At 40.1% G+C, this 24598-nt stretch overlaps 1 protein-coding gene across 1 annotated transcript in view; it reads left to right on the top strand.

Moving 5' to 3' along the window:
• The window catches only part of igsf21a (immunoglobin superfamily, member 21a), a 229489-nt gene that overhangs the window by 115258 nt on the left and 89633 nt on the right, over positions 1–24598 (top strand). The window contains exon 3 of the mRNA XM_054784820.1: positions 8473–8594. Coding sequence (XP_054640795.1) covers positions 8473–8594 — 122 coding nt within the window. The remainder of the gene's footprint in view (positions 1–8472; positions 8595–24598) is intronic.

Below are 24598 nucleotides of genomic sequence, written 5' to 3'. Positions count from 1 at the left end.
CGAGACCAATCAGGGATGTTCAGGTTTAATGAGATGCGGCGCTGAGGGTAGAGCGTCACTGTGACCACTTGTCCTTAATCTGCTTGATAAATGACGGTTACGTGGCTTGGATTTCTTACCTGCCGACGTCTTTGTCAGACAGCTGACTGCAGAAGGCCAAGCTGGAAGGAAAACAGCATGACAGCCGTTTTCATGACTTACTTATGACACGTCATTATTGATTTGACACTGTTTTTCTGCTTTGACGCCCCCGAAAGCCTCACTTTACTTCACTCACAGGAAAATGATGTTTAAACCGACGAATAACAAACTGATCTTTGAACCTAGCTACTCAGATGTTCTACTGGGAAGCATGAAAAAAAAAACAGTAGTGTTCTTGCTAACACCATAAATCTGTAGAAAGGTGGCAGAAAAATATCAATACCGAACTAGACGATATGCTGCAAATGTGCCCAAAGTGCGGCGCGTGATTCGTTCATTATCGGTCCGTGGCACATTGTAGAAACAAAATTTAATAACTTAGCCTTAGCCTTATTATAAAATAAAAATAAAATATCTAAAAACATCAAAGTGGCCCCCCACATCCCTTGTATGCGGCCCTCAGTGGAAAAAGTTTGGACATCCGTGATAAACTGTCTATTTATCCGACCCCCTCACGCTTATCATATCTTCTATTATATTTTATTATATCGTCTCAAAGCACAATACAAATCTTGGATATATTTTAGAGTAGTCAGTGTACAGCTTGTATAGCAGTATAGATTTACTATCCACTGAAAATGAGTCAAACACACAACCATTGTTCTCTAAATAGTTGGAAACTCAAGTACACCTCACAGTGAACATGTCCAAAGTGTGAATACTGCGAGCACCATTATTACCTCGATCCTCTTAGGCATGGAATTCACCACAGCTGCACGGGTTGTTGCTAGAATCCTCTTCCACTCCTCCATGATCACTGATGGAGGTTCGACATTTTGCACTTGGTCACTCAGTCACTCTATCACCTTCACCTTCGTCAGCAAGGCACTTGTCATCTTGGAGGTGTGTTTGGGTGACTTTTTATGTTGGGGAAACTACCATGCGACCCTGTTTCTCAAGGAAGGGAATCATGCTGTGCTGTACAATGTTGGAATTAATCTTTCCCTCAGTGAACCGCAACTCCCCCGTACCAGCAGCACTCATGCAGCCCTGAGACCATGATGCTACCACCACCATGCTTGACTGTAGGCAAGACAAGGTTTCCTTGCTACTCACTTGTGTTCTCAGCTATTTACACAACAACGGCTGTGTGTTGACTTATTTTCAATGGAAAGTAAATCTGACTAAAGTATATTTTCTATCAGGGATGTCCCGATTCGATCTTCAGGATCGGGCTGCCGATCAGGCTGCTGATCCGCTGTATTGTGAAGATCGGATAATATTGGCTTCCGCCACGACATCGAGACGATCTGGTTGCCGTATAACGTTGGTTAACTCTGTGCCACACTCCAACATGGTAAGTGTGGTAATGCGCCTCAAATCTGGTTGCCACTCAAGTCCCATCACCTGCAAAAAGAAGAAAACGCAACACCACTATGCAGATATGTCTGCGGTGTACCGTGGTGATGTTAGTTTCACGTTGGGCAATGGATATTCGGCTCCGTAGCTACAGCGGTCGTTCCTCCTCACTGTGCCCAGATTGCTGTGTCATTGTGAGGGGAGCTCGCACGCAGTGACGGAGCTACATGGTGGCTGTGGCCACCCTTGTCTTTTGGTTGCAGTTTTGCAGAAGAGGCATCAGCGAGTAGCAAACATGCAATGTATTTGACCAGGATCTAACTTGATTACACCTGCTTCTTGTTTACGTGCATACTTTTACTCCACTCCATGTTGTGTGCAGTGTTTACTCATTATGTTTCCAAGCATGCTTCTACGCCTGAGTCGCTCTTTGACCCATTTAACCTCCAGGCTCCTGTAGCCTGGCTTCACCTTCAGTTCACCACTGCGCCCACACGTGCACGCATCATGGCCACATTAACGGCAGCGTCGACCACTATGACTTTATGCGTATACTGTTTTGTGTGGCAGTGTGAATAACAAGAATTCATGGTCATGCCAAGAAAATCTATGGATGCAGGAGGTGCTAAAGTCTATCCAGTTATATCATGTAACTGCAAAGTTGAGCAAAAGCATGGAAGAATGGGCATAAATGAGGAGTAAAACAAGCGCGGTCTCTAATTCCAGTTTGTAAGGGCAATATTCGATTCATTCTTCTCTTGCATACAGCAATTATACGCATTTAAAAAAAAATACAATGTCTCCCAATGCGCCCCCACCCCAATCTGTTTCAAAAAGACACTTAATGTGATGATAGTATTTGGCAAATTAGCATGGATACGACAAAAAGTACCAAGCTGGTTCATGACAAAGCTCTGATCATCTTCTTTGTTGCAGCGTGTCTCATTCTGCTAATGAGGGGCTCAATAGGAATAAATCTCATTAAGAGTTTTTTTATTCTTATTATTTTAAGAGCTATGCAGCCATCTCAAATCATAGACACTGAAGACTTGTGGATTTTGAGATTAGAAAGGAAATGGGTTTAACATTTAAATCGGTGATGCTCTATGCATATGTAGGACCCAGTACACATATAATATGTTTGGGATGGGGGGGGGGTCTACTAATAATTGTAGGTTTGTTCTATAAAAGGACTTGCTGCGATGATTTTTGCCTGCAGTGATAAGGCAGCATTCAGGTTGACTGTCTCACATTTGGCCCGCAGTGAATTAGCTGCATTTCCTCCAGTGGCTCTTGATGCAGTTGCAGCCTATAAATAGTCCGGCCCCAGACTAGCAGGAAAAGGAGGGCTGAGGTTAACCTATGAGTCCTGGTCCTCGGCTGGGCCCAATAAAACAAGAAGCATCATTAGAGAGGCTGCTCTGTCTTCACCCACCCCAGTTGGGCTGTGTGTTGGAGAGGTGTGCTGCACTGTGTGCCTGCGTGGCCTATATTCTGCAAAACAGTCGTAGGAACGCTTTGCCTCTCTCCACTAATGCTACTTTACTGCAATCAAAGACTATTCATATCCTCCCACTTGAACAACTATTTTCTCCCTCGCTGCATCACAATCTGGCACCTTTTCCCAGCTACCACAAGCGCAACTGGGATAGGTAGACATTCAAAGATGCTTTGCACATTTGTTGAAAGGTATCAGTCATCTAAGTTCAAATTTTCCGGCCCAATTGTGACTAAAGGCGTGTATACAATTTTGTCCATTTACATTCTTACTTCAAGTGATCTATTGCCAATATCACAATGCTTATATTTATTGATGCATGTCTGGCCTGGGCTGCATCCAATCTTACAGCAATCCCTCCTTTGTTGTGGTTAATTGGTTCCAGATCCGACCGTGATACGTGAATTTCTGCGAAGTAGGATTCCTTATTTATAAATGGAATATCTTCGTAGTTAGAGCATAGAAAACCTGTTCACGTTTTTAACATTATTAGAGCTCTCTAAACATGAATTAACACCCCATAGTCACCTTTACACTCGTATTACCCAATATTATAGACATATTAAGTGTAAATAAACCATTTAAGACATAAATAAGACTCATGCTCATGTGTGTTGTCATAAATGCGTTCCCTAGAGGAGCACGGTGAGTAGCGGAAAGGAAGTGAGGTCGGGGGTTCAGAGTTGAGTTTCATCTTGCAATGGGTTACAGCCGCAACCGTAACACGTGTTTTTATTACAGATTTTGATGCGGTATTGTGCCTGTTGTGAGATAATTCAAACCTCCAATAAAAGCATGTTGTTCCAGCAATCAAGTCTGGTGCTTGTTTTTCTCACCGAACATTATAGTAACAATCCTGACACCTAGTGAATTTTGTGGGATACTATGTCAACATCTTTGAATGCGTCTTTTGAATGCCTTGTAGTTGTATTTTAGTTCACAGGCCATTTTTATGCTTGATTTAGGCAAAAAAAAAATACATAACATTAGTTAAATATGCATATGTTTGACTAATAATAGGCCGCATTCAACCTTGAAACAGCATGATCGATTAATTTATTTTGGAAAAACTGTGATAGAGTGAAGCCACAAAATTCAAACCGTGAAGTGGCGAGGGGTGACTGTATATCCGTTCAATAAATACACTCAAAGTTTTGCAAAGGTAGCGGGTCTTGTATGATATCATGCATGATGCCATTTCAACCTCTGTAGTTATGTTTGACATTAGAATCGGGGAGTAATGGTACGGCATAATCACAGTTTGGTACGTATGTCGATTTTAAGATTACGGTTCGGTTCATTTTCGGTACAGCAAGGAAAGAAAATGCAAAACAAAAACTGATTAGCATATGTGTAAGCTTTCATAATTTTTTAAAATGAAACGTAAAAAAATGCAAACTGCTAGAAGACAATTTTCCAATAAATACACATAAGAAATATAAATAATTAATATGAACATATATAATAGTTTACATGATGCAGACAAGTGAAAGTGTAACAAGTCTTGGACAGTCTGAATTATTATGTTATATTGTTTTTTAAGTTGCTTATTCCCTAACTGTCTAAAGTGCAGTCGTTCCAGCTTGTAGCTGTGATCCTGATCTCAGCTGAATAATGCAGGCACACTGCTTACATCTTATCCACTTGTCTTTGTCCGTTTACGTATTTCACCGCAAAGGCGAATGAGAGACTTTAATGACAGACGATGGTTTTCAAGGTCTGGCTTCTCCATGGCACTATCACAAGCCATGACTCCTGCTTTCCAAGGGCTGGGATGTACGATATTTGCTTACAGAGAAGATATAGACACTTTCTGTCACTTACTGTACTTAATGTGTACCGTGTGGGAAACTCGCATGGCTGTGAACCTTACCGAATGTTCCGTACTGAAAAATCTGATTTGGTTGGTATGTGGACTACCATGGGCGGATCTAGCTTTTTTGAAAAGGGGGGGTGGGGGGTGAAAATTAGACCTCATTTCCTGCAATCTGGTGATCTCTGAGGCCAATTTTATGTCCTTAATTTCAAGAGTTTGTTGTTATTTTCATCCTTGGAATATATTGTTTAAGTTTTATAAAATTACCGGTACTAGGAGATTTCCTGAAATATTTTCCAACTTGAAGCAGCTGTAAATTCCGAGGATTTGAGTATAATTTTATGTCACTGGGGATCGCTTTTCTGGTTAATTTTCATTGAGAATAGACAACAGTTTTCCTTATAGTCATGATGCCAGAACCTTTATTTTGCACCTCCACCTGAATAGCCATGTAGAGCACACGTTCAATGTCCAATGTAAATTATCAGCCTGACAGTGGGTTCAGGAATAGCATGCGTCTCGGTTGCATTCTGGCATATGCGTCCACCACGCGCCCATAATTCAGAACATGTACCTTCACTGGGACTGGGTGACTGGAATCCAGGATGGTTTATCATTTTATTGGATTTTATTGTGGCAAAAAAAATCGTGGGTGCCTCAAAACGGGGGGGGGGGGTACACCCCTCTACTCAACTTCACACAATACCAAGCTTTTAAAGATGACTACTACTACTGCTACTACCTTTACTTATCTGTTCCTATTGTTACTGCTGCCATTTACAGTATTAGGTTTGATATTCGTTCAAGTGTACTATTTTGGGTGACTGACTCATTGTGAATATGTGAATATGCGGCTGCTGTGCAGAGCTGCTCCTCACGGTTCATGTTATCTAATGTTTTCTCTGATGATGTATAAGGATTGCATGATTTAACTGTGGTGCAATCGGGCGAGAATATCAGTAATGGCCTACTTATGTTAACATATGAGCTTCAGAACATATTAACTGTGATTGGTCGTGGGCCTGTTTTCCGGTTGGCGCTACCTATCGCTACCTTCACTTAGTGGTCGGTTCTATTTCTAACACCAGCAAATGTCACTCGCTGCCATTTTGCATTGGTGCCATTTGACAGCTCGCTCAGGTGAACAAGCGTTCACAGGCGCTGTTGGGGAGGGTCTGAAACGGCTGATTTTCATTTGCTGGCTGGGCTCTTGTTGAACTGGGCATATGCCAACACATCCACTCCAATTACCTCAGAGGTTTACCAAGAAAAAAAAACAAAATGTCATCATCAGCAAAGCTAACCTCTTAGGAGGTGGATTTTCGCTGTGAGAGATAATTAGGAAAATTTACGGCCATAATTACATGGCCAACTACTACCTCTAAATTACGCTTCATCAAACTGAGGCTTTGTTGATTATTATTTTCTAATAGATTTGTTTGCAATACTTTCCCTAAATTAACCCAAATGATGTTATGACAAATTACTTTTTTCCAATTATAGGACACTCTCCAAAGTTAAACACAATCCATGAATCTATCGAGGGGTCGAACTTTTGCCATTGCTAAACGATTAAATGCTGTGTCAGTAATGTTTTAGGTGACATTTTAGAATAGTTTTCTTGCTTTAAATATGACTGTATTTAACAGTAAACCAGCCGTTGAATCTTGCAGGATTGTAAAACTTAATAACCATAAGACTACGGGTATAACAATAAACCATAAATACAGTAGGAGCAAAATGTATTTTGTGATCGGCACTACATCTACAGCCAGCTGGTCCGCAATGATATCAGCATTTTTCCATCTTCTGATTTGGTTGTTCAACAAAATCTGTAGCGATCTGAGGATGGTGGCGTTTGAATGAATATTTTTCCAGTGAGAGCATAGAAAACCTGTTTGTGACCTTATGGTAGACATAATAACAGAAAATAAGACATTTAAGACATAAATAAAACTTGTGCTTGAGTTGCTGTAAATGTGTTCCGGTGCTAGGGGAGCTGAGTGGGGTTGGACAGGAAGTGACGTTTGGGGTTCAGAATTGAGTTTTAGCTTGGCGTGGGTTACAGGCATAACAGTAACCCGTGCTAGGGATTTTTGCGCCTGTTGTGAGATAATTCACACCTGCAATTAAAAGCCTGTTGTTTCGACGATCAAGTCTGGTGCTTGTGTGTCTCACAACAATGTTACAGTAACATTACAGTAACATGACACCTACTGACCAGTGTAGAATACTGCATATCCCTGTATTCACAACATCTTTGAATGAGTCTTCTGAATGCCTTACATATGTATTATACTGTAGTTCATTTCGCCATGTTTATCCTTGAAAATGATTAACAGAAGTGTAAAATTTGCTTAAATATCCATATTGTATGACTAATAATAGGCCGTATTCAGCCGTGAAACAGCATGATTTCTTAACTAATATATGCTTGAAAAAAATGTCTCCAAGACAAAATTAGATATGATTGGATTTCATTCTTATCAACATTTTCATCTTGTTTTTAGTTGTTGGCATAAGTGTCAGTTCATTTGATAATTAGCATTTATTTTTATTGGTTATTGTGTTGAAAAAAAGAAAAAAAGGTCGAAAACTATGATAAAAATGATTTGTTATTTATATATAGTTAATATATAGTATAATTGTGTTTAATTATACTATGATGTTAAAGTAAGCAGAAGGGTGCACTTGCAGGTGTCCAACAGCGCTACCGAAACAGTGTCATCCTTACATTTGTATTTTTCCGTGTTTAAAAATACCCAAAGTTGCCAACTTCCTGGTGACGGGCATGAAGCTAATTTATGTCCACCCTCCTGCTTTTAGTTGTTTCAGCACCGTCGACTCCATGTGTTGTAGCGCTCGGCACAGTAAGCCCGGGGCTCTCAGCTTTCTCCATAGAGGCAGGAGCTTCTATGAGTTAGCCAACGTTCACGTCAAATATTGTTTGCTTGTGTAAATACAGTTTGGCTTTGTCTTCATGTTGCGATGTGTACACTGTGGAGGCTAATCAAGAAACGCCTTGACAGTGTTTACCCCAGTGAAGGGATTGGGTTTGATGTGAATGATACCTTCTTAACTAGAAAAGCATGAGAGAGCTTCCAGGCCCAGCAACAATTTCCCTCTTCAAAGCAGTATTAGTGACTCCATTAAAATCCTGTCACCTTTTTTTTTTTCTTTATGGCAGCTTGAGGCTTCTTGGGAAGAGAAGCAATCACTGTCACAAGTGACTTTAGCAATCCTGTGAATATTAAAGGAAGAAAAGAAGTACTCCATCATCCATCCTGCCTAGAGTGTTTTGAATATCCCCCTAGCTCTGCAGTATCTTGCCACAAGTCATTACCTCTGCAGAATGCCACATCCTTGATACTTCGGTTGTCCGTCATCACTGAGGTCTAACCACACGGACGGACATGCTTACTCCTGAGAGACTGTGCCGCAGATGCTATCCAATAAGCAGGTGTTCGATGACTAGCTCGAAGCTCTACAAGCTTATCATTCCAGCACATTAATCAATGAGGCAATTACACGTATCTCCTCCACTGCGGGCCCCCTGGACAACAGGTTGTGCATAGGCGAGGCTCAAGGTGCAAAAAGGTTAGCTCTGTCCCATCCATCACCAAATGAATCATGAGTGTTCTCTTGTTTTGCTTCACAGGTCACAGATGGAGGCACCATCAAGCAGAAAATCTTCACTTACGATGCCATGTTTAATACAAACTACTCTCACATGGAGGACTACCGCAGGCGTGAGGACCTTGTGTACCAATCAACTGTGCGGTGAGCCTCATTAGCAATTAGGCTTATTGTTCAGCAAATGAAGTGTATTTCACTCTCTGGGTCTTTTGTAACTCAAGCAAATGATGAACTATTCATGGTTTGGGGAGATAACAATATAAATTTGCTCAGGGCAAAAAAACAAGCAGTAGTACAGTAGTCCCTCGCTACATCACGTTTCAAATTTTGTAGCTTCACTCTATCACGGTTTTTCAAACATATTAATTAATAAATCATGCTGTTTTGTGGTAAAATAAAATGCATATTTAAGCACATTTTACATTTCTGTTGCCTAAATGTATTATTTTCAAGCATAAAACTATGGATTTTATGCTTGTGATGTTTTGCTTTGAGTTATTGCTTGAATTCAATAGTGTTTCTCAACTTCTTTATCAAAATGCTGGCACTTACAACTTTCTCTGGCTCCATTTTGGGTTATTTTGCAACAGTGACCAAAAGAAAAGCAGAGACTTGTGGCGTCACTTTGTTAGTTAGCAAAGACCTACTGAGTCAACCGCTGATGACATCACAGACAGGCAATGGAGCTGACCTTCGGTTCATGTTTCTATGTCCTAGAAAAGCTAATAGCTAACAAGGATGTGATTAAAATACATCAAGAACACAGCTGGACTAACACAGTGTATTGCAGGACAACATTTTCGCGACATTGCACACTAACTGGAAAATGTACGCAAACCTTGGAAACATTTTGTTGTAAATATCCGGCGTAAACTGAAAAACACGCTATACGCTAACCGAGGTTCCAATGGTAATCCAAATTCCTGAGTCAAACTTTTGTTATCATAAAAAGTCAAACTGTCATACAAGTGTTAACATAATTTAGTTGTTAAAACTGTTAAAAACAATAAAATATGTTTGAAACACTCCTCCTACCTTTAATAATAAATGCATTGTAAACCTCAGGCCAGTGCCATAGAAGACACATCTCTCTTCAGTGAAAAGAAGTTAACCACTGGAAAACATACACATAGCTAAAAAATATTATTTTATATCATTTTTTTGTCAACAATTCAGAGGTTCCATTGTAATTCATTTTGTCATAGAAGGAACAGTACCACTCTATTGAATTATTGAATTATTATTGTTACCTGATAAGAAATGGCCAAGGTAGGTCAGATGCAACGGTGAAATTAAATCATATTCCATGTGATCTATCATAATGGATTTTACGAGATGGAAAAAAAAATCTTGTATAATTTCTGTGGGGGTCGCACGGCGGCCCAATAATTAGCATGTGGGTGTCAGTCAGGAGATCAAGGGTTCGAATTTCCATTGGAGCATCTCTGTGTGGAGCTTGCATGTTCCCGTGCGTGGGTTTTCTTCCTCCCACATCCTGAAAAAACATGCATGTTCAGTTGAACGGCTGTTTGTCTATATGTGCCGTGTGATTGGACGACGACCAGTCCAGAGTGTATCCTGTCTCTTAGTGAAAATCAGCTGGGATAGCTTACCCGTGACCCTAATGAGGACAAGTGGTATAAAAAATGGATGGTTGAATAATTTCTGTTATGGCATTAATCTGTTTCCTGTTTCCTTAACTCTACCGCCTCCGGTGGCCGCTCCTCATACTTACAGCAAAGCGCGTCATCAAAGTGCATCATCTTAAACCATCTCCACGCCAATGCTTTAATGTAATTCCTGGCATGTTTGCACAAAAGCAAGCATTTTGCTCAGGACATTCAGGCCGTCTTGCTCAGCGTGATGCTGTCAAATACAGACTGATAGAATACAATGAATCTACTGCACTATTACATACATGAAGAGTGTGGACTTTACCAATGGACATTAGTCCATAGAAAAGGATAGAAAAGGAAGAAAGGAGGACAGATGGGTGAGATGTAGTCAGACGACCCCCAGATCCGCACTCTCATAGGCCAGGTCGTTAGCCTGAAATTCCATCAGTAATGAGGACATTGTGCTTGGGTAAACACTGACTTTGCTAAGGATAGAGGGTTCAGTCTCCAGGAATTAGCAAACATCTGGCCAGGTTGTTCTCTTAATGATACTTAAGTCCCCGTTAATGTCCACACTGCATACTCATTACCAGGTTTCTATGAGTGAATGTACCAGCTAGAGAAAGACAAAGTACTGCAAGAGCAGAAGTCCTTCAGGGGATGTCTATGTATACTCTTGACTAGGAATGAGCCGGATACTCATTTTAGACGAGTATGCGTTACGGATAATGCATTTTTTCAGAGTACGAGCATGAAACGAGTACAGTTCACCATTATCCGTAATCGTGATGAAGAAAAATCCTCATTGGGTAATTACTTATGAATTCACTCTCACGCTCTGTGATTGGCCGGTCACACACAGCGACCGCTCCTACCAAGAACAGACTTGCTTGCTGCAGCTGGAGAAGCCGTGCTGCAGTCTTTCACACACAAACAGTGACTGATGATGTCTCCGTGCTTGCTCCAGCTCACATTGCTGAAAACAGTACTCAGTTTTCCCCAGCTTGCCTCTATTTCAGTTTGTACGATATTTAAATTTTTTTCATAAGGTACGCGATGCAATTGGCAAGACAGACTTGATAACGGCTCGTGTCGCGTTGGTCACTGCCTCCACTCCAGACGGGTTTTTTTTAGGTTTTCCTCAGCTCGCCTCTATTTCGGTTTGTGTCTAAAGTTACTTGGTAAACTTGTTTCGTAACGTGTGCGGCACATTTGACAAGACAGAGTTGTAAATAGCTCGTGCTGCGTCGGTCACTGCCTGTGTTTTGCTATTTTTTTCCGTCTGCTTGCTTCTATTTTGGCTGGTGATACACAGGTAAAGTCAGTTGGGAAATTTTAGTATTTTTGAGAAAAATACAGTGAACAAGGATGACAGATTATTTCCCTGTTTGCCATATCAGGATACGTGAATAATAAACAATAAACATAGCAAATTCTGATCAATCCATGTCAATTTCAGAATTAAAATAATGTACCGATTTGAGCCCCACTCAAAGTACAGCTACAAATACAGATCATTTAGATGGGTGAACAGATAGAGATACAGATAGTGGTGTACTTGCTCATCCTTACGCTTGACTTCGGTCTGCCCATCTTGTAATTTTTACTTCCTGCTGCTTTCACGCTCAACGTATGTATGTTTGACATACTGAACGTCATGCTTTGGGAACAATCCCTCTGATCATTGTGCTTCATCTGGCCTTTGGTCTTTTTTTGATGCAGCCTGTGCGTACGTCTTCTCCCTCTATGTGTGTTCTCCTGTTTATGTAGCTTTTTTTTTTTTTTTTTTGCGTTGCTCCCCTTTTGTTTGGTGTGGCTGCCCAACTGAGAATGATTTATCCGGACAAGCCTACTATCCCTTTGGGAGAGTAGCATCATTACAACACATGCACACAGACATAAAAACATGACTGCTCACATAAAAAGCCTAGACAACGCACTAAGAGGAAGTAAGATTTAAAATGAGCAAGCATCAGATGCAGATACAAACTAGCTGCACTGACCTTTACTCGCATTTGGATCAGGATGCTTGGCTTGTGTGGTCAGCTAAGGACAATTTTCTTCAGGAATTTACTAGGAAGTAATAGAAAAGTACTTAAAAAAGACAATTATGAAGCCCAACTCCTTAACCTATGACCACTTTAAAATGATGGTTGAAAATGAGTTTTTTGTGCCAAAATATTTCCTTTTTAGCTCAACATGCACACAGCTGATGATTTTATAGCGCTTGGCTTTGCATTAGAAATTGACTTTTGAACGACGTATGGGAGAAATTAATTTGATGGTGTTTTTTTAAACAATGGCATTGTAATCAAATACCGTGAATATGGTCAACTTCTCTTTAACACTAGAACTATCAAGAAGGGGCCATGGCCTGTTTATGAGCTACCAAGAAGGGGCCATGGTAGTTCTAGTGTTAAATGTAATGCTGTATTGATCAGAAGAATGCTGCCACTGTGAAAGTCCACGTGGATGTAACTCGACTTCCCGTTGACAGCGCATCTACTGGTTGCAGCCAAGTAGTGCCCTCCGTTTTTTTGGAAATTGACACATTTAACCAAAACCAAAACACAAATCCACACAAATAACAATTCTTAGTTGACTATGATGCCAATGACTTCTTCGATGGTACTCATTGTGCGGGATTGTTATGCACCTTAACCCTTTAAGGGCCAAAGTCACAAAATTGCGACAAGCAACATTGCTGAATTTAGCAAGCCATTTCTGCAAATATTGTGCCTCATGTAGTTAAAACTTTACATCAGCAGATGAAGGACACCTGTAACCTCAACCTGAGCAACATTTGTAGAGTTTACAAGTTTATAGACTTTGAAGCCCCTTGTGCGTGCAGAAACACGTCCGCTCGCCCTGACAGTCCACATGCAGCATACTTGAGCGGATGCTTTGCTAAATCGTGTTTGGGGTAGCAGGAGGGGATGTGGTGGGTTGTCAAGTGGGAATGTAAAAAAACGCAGAAATAGCCGCATACGCGGTACCATCCGCGGTACCGCGGGAGATTCCTCGGGAAAAAATACACTGCTAATAGACAGATATGACCTGAGAATACAATGACATGGATGAATGAGAATATTCACAGGCATAGTACTTGTAGATAGATAGCTAGATACTTTATATCTATCTATGTAATAATAGCAGTATTAATGGCGGTGCAGGCCACAATGGTGTTTATGATCACACTGTAAATGATAATGATGATGGCTGGGTTTGCTTGAGAGATGAGGAAGAGTATTATAAGTGGATCAGACATCTTGATGAGCCGGTATCGTGGAGACAGGGATCTGACAAATTCTGAGCCTGGTGACATCATAATATGCACATTAGATGAGTAAATGTACTCCCATCACAAACTTTGGGTCATATTCATGTGTTTTCTAATTTAGGGTATGCCTTTATCTCTAATCATTTTCAAGCTACAACATTTTGAAATAGTAATGTCAAAACTACTGGAAAAAACTCTGGTGCCAAAAGGTTGAAGTGTCAAGACTGAGCAAAATAATTGTTTATTGCATTTTCGGTGATCCTACAGTTGAATAATATTGTGGGATTGCGTTTTCATCATTATGACTGATCTGCCAATTTGACAACATTTTCACTATAAGGCTGTAAAATAGTGCATTAGCAGTGGTAACAAATTTATATCGTTAATTACATTAAAATGTTTTGCAGAATTAATGCGTGTGCATCATGTCAAGCCACACCTCTCTGTTATGACGGCACACAATATTTCCTCACACAGAGGCTGACGCTTGACTTTATTCTGACCTGAACACATCAACATCAGTTTAATTCCAACACCATATATTTATCTCCAACTCACAAACACGTCTCTTGTCCGCTTGTCATCAGAAAGACACTTCCTTATTGTCACTAGACGCCCACGAGATGCATTCACAGACACTCCGAACATCACAGCAACATCTTTAGTATGCGTGTATGTGTGGGCTAAAAAAAACAAACAAAAAAAAAAACACTCTGGATATTCTTATCACTCACTAATGTAAGTACAATTTGCTCCATTTAAGTATGCTCGGAAATCTACACTCAAAACATATGAATCCAATTTAAATTGTGTGGTGTCAACCCCCCATGGCTCATAATAAGATGATTAGCTCTGCTGCTATTAAAGAGGCTAGGCTTAGGCAACTACATTTTCAGACGTGTGTGCTATCTTTTAGCTTCAGTTACATAAAATACAGTAAAAATGGGCATATTTCACACATCGTTGCAAACGGTGATTAATCACGATTAATCATCATTACTTTGAAAATTGATTCATTTGATTAATACCTTGAATCATTTGACATCCCTAATTTTAACAGCTCACATTAACTTCATTTACTGTGGTAAACAGGGGATGTTACCCAATGTGATTTTATATGAAATCTTCATCTTCAGTGATTTACTTACGCTTAAAAAAAAAAAAATCAAATACCGTTGTTTTTACCATTGTCTTTAATTATTATGATAACGTGTCACCTAATTTACATGCTTCACAAATTACAAATAATAATATGCAAACATCTGAAATCCAATATAAATACCCATTCCTCCAAATAAAAATAATGTAAATCAAGTCAATAAATAATCATAGTAATAAATTCCAAATACAGCAATCAAAATTAAACAATTTAAATAACACTCAGTGTGCGAACAGTAACTCCATATATAAGCTACATTTACACTCTGCAATCACTTACTGTAAGTCCCACTCATGACGTAGCGTAGAATAGCATGACCTGTTGAACTGAGGATGTAGGCGATTTTACCAGAGGTGCGCTGCATCATAAGGAGTTAATTTAGGCAAAAAAAAAAGGTAAAAAAATGACTTGTGCAATTAATTTAACAAAGTGACAATAACTGTCTACAAAACCCATATAAAAAAACTATATACAAATATGGAAAACTGTGCAAAAAGACACCAATCAGACATGGAATAATGAACTAGGGTGGCAAACAGATGCTATGTATGGTAAATATGATCAGCGTAATATAGCGTGATCATGTCAACAAAATTACAGATTCCCAGCCTTTCCTCCTCTCTGACACGGGAAGTGCACGCCCTTTATTACGCACATACAATACAACTATGCCCACACGACCAGCGCCTCTTCTCTGGTGCAAATACACACAATGCTACCTACCCACCCGTGCATGTGCAGTAATAGTAGTTGGGTATGAATCAATGTGAGCTTTTCCATTTGAAGTTTTAATATTGTACCGTCGCTGGATTGCTTCTGGGTTCCCAGCATGCATTGCAACGCTTGTTGTAAATCAGGGTTGCCCAAAGTTTGCCCATTTCTGGCCCATGGCTCATTTTTTTTTTTTTATTGGCCTTCGGCATGTTTTAATAATAAATTACAACCAGAAAACTCACAAAAACAACAAGAAAAATGGAAAGAGAAGTCATTTTACAAGAACGAAGTAGAAATATTAAAATAAAGTCATAATATTAATATTAAAAATTTCAACACATCACAACAAACAATTTTACGAGTGTACCACTGTAATACTATGAGAAAAAAAATCACAATAATTTTCATAATATTAGAAACAAAATAAAGAATTAAGCATTTTTTGGAAAATTACGTTGGCAAAAAGTTGTGACCAAAATATGATGGGAATCATACAGTGTTATGAAATAAATTACAATAAGACTGTTTAACTATTTGTAAAATTGAATAACAGCAAAAATGAAAAAAACAAGCAATAATACACTTTGTCATCTACAATGCAAACCTGAAATGCAGGCTGTTTTTTCTTTAAACATATGCAGTGGTATGAAAAAGTGTTTGCCCCCTTCCTGATTTTTTTTTTTTTGCATGTTTGTCACACTTAAATGTTTCAGCTCATCAAAGAAATTTAGATGTTAGTCAATGACAACACAACTGAACACAAAATGCAGTTTTTAAATGAAACTTTTTATTGTTAAGGGAGAAAAAAAATCCAAACCTACATGGCCCTGTGTAGAAAAAGTGATTGCCCCCTAAAGCTAATAACTGGTTGGGCCATAGCAGCCACAGCAGCAACAACTGCAATCAACCGCTTGTGATAACTGCAAATGAGTCTCTTACAGCGCTGTCAAGGAATTTTGGCCCACTCAGAATTGGTGTAATTCAGTCACATTGGAGGGTTTTTGAGCATGTCATGCCACAGCATCTCAGTAGGATTCAGGTCAGGACTTTGACTAGGCCACTCCAAAGTCTTCATTTTGTTTTTCTTCAGCCATTCAAAAGTGGACTTGCTGGTGTGTTTTGGATCATTGTTCTGCTACAGAACCCAAGTTGGTTTCAGCTTGAGGTCACGAAGAGATGGCCAGACATTCCCCTTCAGGAAATTTCTTCCAGGTCCTGAAGCAGCAAAACAGCCCCAGACCATCACACTACCACCACCTTATTTTACTGTTGGTATAATGTTCTTTTTCTGAAATGCGGCCTTACTCTTACGTCAGATGTAATGGGACACACACCTTCCAAAAAGGCGTGTCACTTTTTCACAGAGGGCCATGTGGGTTTGGATTTTTTCTCCCTTAATAATAAAAAGTTTCATTTAAAATCTGCAGTTTGTGTTCAGTTGTGTTGTCATTGAGTAATATCTAAATGTATGATGATCTGAAACATTTAAGTGAGAGAAACATGCAAAAAAATAAGAACTCAGGAAAGGTCAAACACTTTTTCACCCCACTGTATAACTTATATATAACCCATGTAGGATATCTACATGGGTTGGTTTACGACATGGAAAATATCAAAGTGGCCCCAATATTCTTTCATTTTACTCCTGTTGTAAATAGTAGTTAGAACTATTGTTATCGTTCCCTGTGTTATTAGTAGTTGCCCTGTGTGTGCTAATGTTTTACCTTGCACTGTGATTTGCAGTAGTTTTGTTAAGGACCTGCCCTTTTAGCAGCGCAAAATCCACCCAGATTCTTTTGTTCTAACAGCTGTGAAATAATGCTAAGAGTCTCAAGTACGGTTTAAAATTGAATATCAAAAGGAGTAGATCAAAACAATTGCAATACAAGCACTGGAGAGAAAGGTCAGTTCCCGAGCAAAGACCTAGCGAGGTCGAAGCGGTTTGTAAAGTGAAACTGAGGTACTCTTCCTCATATGCCTTCTCTGGAGGCGATTTCACTGACCAGGAAACTTCCTGTTAACTGTTTGTTGGCGTATTGGTTTGATGTGGTTTCAACCAATCTTGGCTAGGAGGCTTGGTTTCTCAGGGTAGCTCATAATGAAACTGTGTGTGAGATTACTTAAAAAGAACAGGGCATCTTTCTTCCTAGTGAAAGTCTTGTGAGTGTGTTATCTCTCTGTTGTAGACATGCATGTTTACTAACAGTGTTCTGCTTTGTGACCCTCCCTGTTCAGTTCACTGCATATTACGCTCATTCTGAGTTCACTTCTGCTGCTGCTTGTCTCAATAAAAGAGCATGTTCATGCATGCATGTTCAAGTGCCTCTGCCTGTCTTATTTGTTGACTTGTGAGCTCCATAATATGATGTGGTGCCCCTGGCGGCTGTGGCGCCTTTCATATTTCCCTATATTGTGTATTGGGCAAGCTGGCTCTGGATGTTACCTAGACTATGCGTTATTATATATGCTAATGAGTTGGGTACAGGTCGGAATCAACCTTACACAGTTTTACAGCTTACTTGTTATTCTAAATTCTCTTGAGAACACATTGCCTCCTGCAGGCTAAACCGTCCTTCTGACTCAACACTGATCTAAAGTGTTTCTTTTGATAAGCTCCTTTTTCTGTGTGAATATCTTCCCAACAAACAGGAAAATCAATCTCTGTTGATGTATAAATAAACCAAGAGCTTCTTCAAAACTGGCCTCTCACCTTTTCTTTCACTTCAAAACACAGAATTAACAATAACTGAGGCAATTCTCATTTCTCGCCAGCTTTCCAATGATTAAACGGTTTCAGACGCGACATTGGTATTGACTTCATTTGACACGGCTGGTCGTCGCTCTGCTCTGACAGCCATTACATACAATCTTTCAAAGGGAAGACGAGCGGCTGTGGGGGTTGTTTTCTCTGTTTTCAAGTGCCACTGAAGAGATTAGTCCTTGCGCAACAAACAGCTCGTATGTCACTATAGCCACTCGAACTTTAAAGCAGTGGTTCTCAACTGGTTTGGCTGCAGTACCCACCATCACCCTTTAAGAACGAGTGGCGAACCAAACTGCAGACATCTTTCTACTCATATCTAATATTTGATAAAGACAGTGCAGTTTGATTTAAGGCAGTGCAAAATAATAATGTGCCAAGTTTAATGACCATTTCATGAGTAACAGGGTTTTTATACACAAACTCAAAATTATCGGAACAATGTGTCGGTAAATGGCGTATCTGACGAGTCCAATTGCTTTGATTAAACACTTCAGGTAAAAAAAAAGTGCAATTCAATAAGATTTAAAAATACAAGTTGTAATTTTCTCTTGATTAACTCAGCTGGCCATCGCAAAACTACAAATTTAATTAGAACATGATAGGGGGCCACTTCCTGGGCACCATTGATGTTATACTGTAAACACAGACATCGTCACAGTGTGTCTGTCCCCCAAGGTAACATGTTATCTATTGCAGCTCAATGGCGGAGTCTGGTATGTCGTCGTTAAACCATGTTTCCAAGACAATATAAACACCACATTCTCTCACAATCTGCTGGGTGGATGTCAAAAGGTGTACATTGTCATGTTGTTGTCAGGGGAAGCAAACATTGACCAGGGTGATCGATGGAAAAGCCAGATTGTACGGGTTAGCCGTTGGCCTAGCCCGGATCTCTCTGTTTTCTCTCACACCGCCTGCAGCGCTTTCTCTGCAGCTGCGGTGCAGTAGTGGGGTTCGAGGCTGAGGTGGGCCACTGGAGGATGCCTAGCTTTTGTATTTGCCTGGCGTTCTCTGGTTTTAAAGTCCATAAAGGGCAACTGCCAATGTCTAACAACAACTTCCGACAGTACACGTATTTTGGTGAGCAAACACGGTACTTCCAAAAACATGTAAACACATCAGGAAAGTGAGGGGCCTCTGCGTCCAGTCACACCGCCATGTTAACCATTCCGAATTTGTTTCAAATATTTTGTGCAACAGGAGTCAACATTTTCTTCACCAAATGATTCCAAGTAGGAGATTAAGAAGGAAGAGGGCAAGACGTTTGGTTATGGAAGTTTGTGGAGAACGTGCTGTGATGTCTGTTCCGAGGAGGGTGTGAGTGACATGAGCCACTTCACTGACACTTTTTTAAAATAATTTTTGGATGACAAGAAGAACTTTTGCCTACATCTGTGAATACTTTCGTTGAAGTCTCGTACGACAAAACACACCTTTTGATGACGTGTAGGTCAAGGTTAAAGTCAAATGTATTTATATAGCACATTTCCATCAGTTCAACTGCCCAAAGTGCTGTACAGCAGCCAATAAAACACAAAAACTACACAAACATACCCAATGATAAAAACAGTACGATTAAAAACCACAGTGAAACAATACACAAAAATAATAACGATAATAAAACAGTATAGACAATCCCCGAGTTAACCTGTATTAAAAGTCAGTTCATAAAAGTAACACTTCAATAAGGATTCAGTCAAAGACGTCAAAGACCTGCAACAGAAAAGTCCAGAGATTGAAGTTTTTAAGGAGCGGTTAAAAGCAACTGTGAACTGGACTTATTGCTCTAGCAGGAACATAAACAGACGGATAAATACGAAGGAGCAAGGCCATTCAACAATTTAACAACCAAAAGCAGACTTTTAAAGTGGATCCTGTAATTAGCAGGTAACCAGTGTAAGGAGGCCAGGACTGGGGTTATGTTGCCATCTCTTAGTACCAGTTAACAGGCGGGCAGCTAATGTATAGAGGACTGGTCCAGATCACAACACAAAGAGAAGCAGCAAGTAATGAACAAATGAATAACACGCTCAAAGACGTCAGCGGGAAGATAAGGTTTCACCTTGGCTAACTGTCTCAAAGGAAAAGGCTAGATTGGATCACAGCACTCACCTGTTTACAAAGTTTAAAAGAACCATGTCAAAACACGATAAGGTATTTTTTTTTTACATGTGTTTGGCAGTATGAGGATAATGGGCCCAATACACTGTCAACGCCAACTCAAAGAGCTGGATTGCCAAAAATAAGAATTTCTGTTTTGTTTTGTGGTTCAGCTTATTAAAGTTAAGAGACATCCACTGCTTAATATGTTTGAGACAGTTCAATAAAGCAGAAAAAGAGCCGGTACCTGATTGAATGGTAGATACATTTGCAGATTATCTGCAAAACAATGGAAAGTAACATTGTATTTTGTAAAAATAGACCTCAAAGGCAACATACAGAGTGCAAACAAAGCTGGGCCCAAAATGGAGTCTTGAGGCACATCACAATCAAGACTAACCACTTTCGAATTATAACAGCAACAGAAATGGACTGTTCAGATAAATAGGATTGAAACCACTGGAGAACAGTGCCTTCAAGACCTACATATACTGTAGGTCCAAACATGACAGGACGATATCATGGTCCATGGTATCGAAGGCTGCCGTTAAATCTAACAATAAAAGGGCAGCAGAACCACCAGAATCTGTAGTTAAAAGAAGATCATTAAAAACCCTTGAAAGTGCAGTCTGTGCTCAGATGTAGGCAAAAGTTATTCTTGTCATCCGAAAATTATTTCAAAAAAGTGTTAGTGAAGAGGCTAACGTCAATGTCCCCCCACTCCTGGCTCTGACATCCACCCACACGCTGCTCGGAAAAGAGGTCGCAGCAAGTTCTCCGCAAACTTCTCCACTTTTTCTTCTTTCTTCTTAATCTTAATCATTTGGTTAAGAAAATGTTGACTCCCTTTGCAAAAATCCAAACACACCAACGAGAGCACAAATCGAGTCAATGTTTAGACACAACAAAGCGTGTGACAAGCGTGTGCTTTTGCCCATGCGCGTCACTTCCCGGACACTTTGCATTCACATTAACATGTCAAGTTTTTTTTTTTTGTAACGTGAACGACCACATAAAAAAGCCAAATTCGGCATCATACCCTGCAGTGTGAACATAGCCATAGTCTACTTCCTTGTCATGACTTTGTTGACCAATCTGTGGACTGCCCCACCCTTTCAGGTACACCAACAGAAAGATGTTATGTCGGTACACTTCATACTCTTGGACAATGAAAACACAAAACATTGCATATGGAATCAAACAAAATGAAACTGTTAGTAGTGGTCTGCTGCTAACAAGGGCTGCAGCCAACGATTATTTTCTTTGTCGATTAATCTTAGGCTTGTTGTTTCAATTCAATCAAGCAATCGGTTAGGATCTAAATGGACAAAATCAATATGAGCCAAACACAGTTTGGTGGTTTGGTCCACAACATATCAGAAAATAAGCAAAAACGCCAGTCGCTGTTTTCCAAAATCAAAAATGATGTGTGTGAATATCTTGTTTTCCCTGAAACACAAAAATAATAGGTCTGCTTTCATGGATGACTAAGGAAATTAAAAAAATATTCACATTTGAGAGGCCGAAATCAGATTCTATCCACATTTTTAAATAAAAAAGTGATTAATACCTAAATTGTTGCAGCACTAACTACTTACCTTTTGTCATTTGGATGCTAGTATAAATACATCATGTCTAATCAGTCATTTTTCAGTTCTATGTGACAATTTTATCGCTGAATGAATTGTCATTGTCTACATGAATCTTGTAGAGCAGAAATAGTAAATCTTTGGATTGAATTACACAAAATTCTATACTCTGGGTTTTCTATCCATCCAGTAATTCTCCTGAATCAATGAATGGTGTGTTTAGGGTAGCAAACAACAGCACCGCAGCTTTGTTGGTAAGGAACAGAGAAATGAGCTACCTCAGCGCTTGTTCTAATGTAACCAAAACCAATCACACATCCCTCGACGCTTCCAGAAGTGCGGCATTATGCTCATCATTTTTGCTTTATCATTGCTCCCTCCTCCAGGAAACACGAGTGATTACACACCTCTGTTTGCATGCCTCTCCCTCTCCAGCGAGGACTGCTTTGACCTCCTTCACCCATAAAGCTTTGGACCAGAAGGAATATCAGACGGCGTGCTTGTTATTTTGATGGAGGGATTGACTGCTATTTTTCACGCTCCATTTAGACAGTGGCATATGCTTGCATTAGCAGGCGCTGGGAGTTCTGCACACACTCCTCCTAAACAGGAAAGAGCTTTCCCATACAACTCCTGGGGGACAATCGATCCCCCCTCTGCGGTGTTCCGTGTTTGCCGCTCATCCACCAGTGCATATTTCTACACAGTCCACAGTCTGTGGTCTACTTGGGAGACCTTGTGGGGTTCATCCACCCCATATGTTTGCTTATTCAATTTATTTTCCACTCAGAGCAGATTACTGTTGTTACACTCACAATGAGCGTCATTTGTCTCCAACTTCTTCTGCAGAATCCATCGTGCCCAGCCAGCCCGATATTTTTTTTTCCACCCTCTTTCTTTCTGTTCTTCATTTTAAGTGCAATAACAACACGGTTGGCTTCCAAGAGAGGTCTATTTTTGGAACCAACTCTACCGTCTTGTGCATTTCCTGACACTTCCCACAATACAAAACACATTTAGAAGATGTTGAATAATTTTGCCATCAATAGGGCTGTGATTTCATGACTTGGGCAGCACAGTGGTTGAGTGTTTAGCAATGACGTTTTATGTTTGAATATGTACTTGAATGGGTTTTTAAATGTAGAGTTAGAACTAGTGCTAGATTGGTGCTAGTTCCAATAAGAACCGACTAAGCATCCTGTTTGTTTCTCCAGCTAGATCAGGGATCTCAAACACCATTTACCTGGGGGCTGCTGGGGGTAGATCCTGAGTGAGGCTGGGCCGCATCAAGTATTGGGAGTAGGGCTGGGAATTTCGGGGTTCCTCACGATACGACACGCGATACATGGCTCACAATAACAATAATATGTTGATACAGTAATAGGGTGAATCAAATAAATAAATAAATAATTTCACTGTTTATATTTTGCTGCATTCAGCTGGGATAGGCTCCAGCTTACCCGTGACCCTAATGAAGACAAGCGGTATAGAAAATGGGTGGAATTTTTTTTTTACCACATTTTTTAAGTGACTCACTCACTTTTAGTTCAGTGTAGTCTTATGTGTGCATCCTACGAGTAACATTGGCTTGTCACAGGCCGTATTGCAGTAATCTTTGAAGACAAATCGCGGGCCACAAATGCCCCACGGGTCAGGAGTTTGAGACCCCTGAGCTAGATCATGACATCATTATTTATGTCTGAAACTTTATACTCTAAACTTCTATTTTGTAGGCTAAAAGATTGAATTTTTTGACACACCTAGAGTTAAATTCCTGTTACTGGAATTCTCCTTCCACTCCTCCGTGATGACATCTCTGGTGGAGGTTAGACACTTTGCCCTCCTCCATCTTCCTTCCACTTGAGGATGGCTCACAAGTGCTCATTTGGTTTCAGATCTGGAGACATACTTGACCATTGCTTAATCTTCAGCTTCTTCAGCAAGGCACTTGTCACCTTGGAGGTGTTTGGGCTCCTTATCATGTTGGAGAACTAGCACGGCCCTGTTTCCCAACGGAGGGGATCAGGCTCTGCTTCACAATGTTACAGTACATGTTGGAATTCATTTTTTTATTCAGTGAACCGCAGCTCCCCAAATGCCAGCAGCACTTATGTAGCCCCTGACCACGACACTACCACCACACAATTATCTTGCTACTCACTTGTGTTGCCAACGATTTAGGTAATAGCGGCCGTGTGCAATGTTCCCCCTGATTTTCAAGTATCTGAGCATACACAAAAATGACCTGAGCTTCAGACGTGCACACTGTAGCACCTGTCCAAAACCTGAGACCTGAGAACTTCCATTCTGTCATCTTTTCTATGAGTGATTTCAAACAGACGGCAAGGAGGATTCCACAATGTAGCTTTCTTTATTCCAGAGTACCTCAGACAAAATAAGCCATGGTCTCATGCAGTTAACCATCTGAATCTTGTCGAAAACCCCTAGTTAATCATTTTATTTTCAATTTATTTTCTTGTTTGCCATTGATATTGTTAAGTAGGTATACTTCAATTTCCTTATTTGACTATCACTTTCTGTTTTAAAGCAGCCTGTTGTGGCACTATTTTGCCGTGTTTGTTGTATATGTTTACTTTTGTCTAAATTAAAAAAATAAATAAATAAAATTAGCTCTCAACCAACCTTTCGGTCCCTTGAGTAAGACAAACTCGGTGTAACACTTCCTGTATTTGGACGGTCGGCCATCGAAATAAAAGCACAGCAGTAAAACATGCACACCACACATTCACTCCACACCTTTCACTCTAAAGCTACCTTGCTACTTTGGCTTTCAGCATGTTTTGTAATGCAGCCCTTTCTCATAAAAAAAAATGTCACCCTGCCATGTCAAATTTCACCTCTTATTCTTCTGTTTGCACATCCATCCATCCATCCAGCCATCCGTTTTCTACGCCGCTTATCCTCA

The sequence above is a fragment of the Dunckerocampus dactyliophorus genome, chromosome 8 (genome assembly GCF_027744805.1).
Source record: "Dunckerocampus dactyliophorus isolate RoL2022-P2 chromosome 8, RoL_Ddac_1.1, whole genome shotgun sequence".
Classification (NCBI taxonomy): Eukaryota; Metazoa; Chordata; class Actinopteri; order Syngnathiformes; family Syngnathidae; genus Dunckerocampus; species Dunckerocampus dactyliophorus.
Note: the sequence above shows the minus strand (reverse complement) of the source record. Positions and strands in the feature narration are given on the sequence as shown.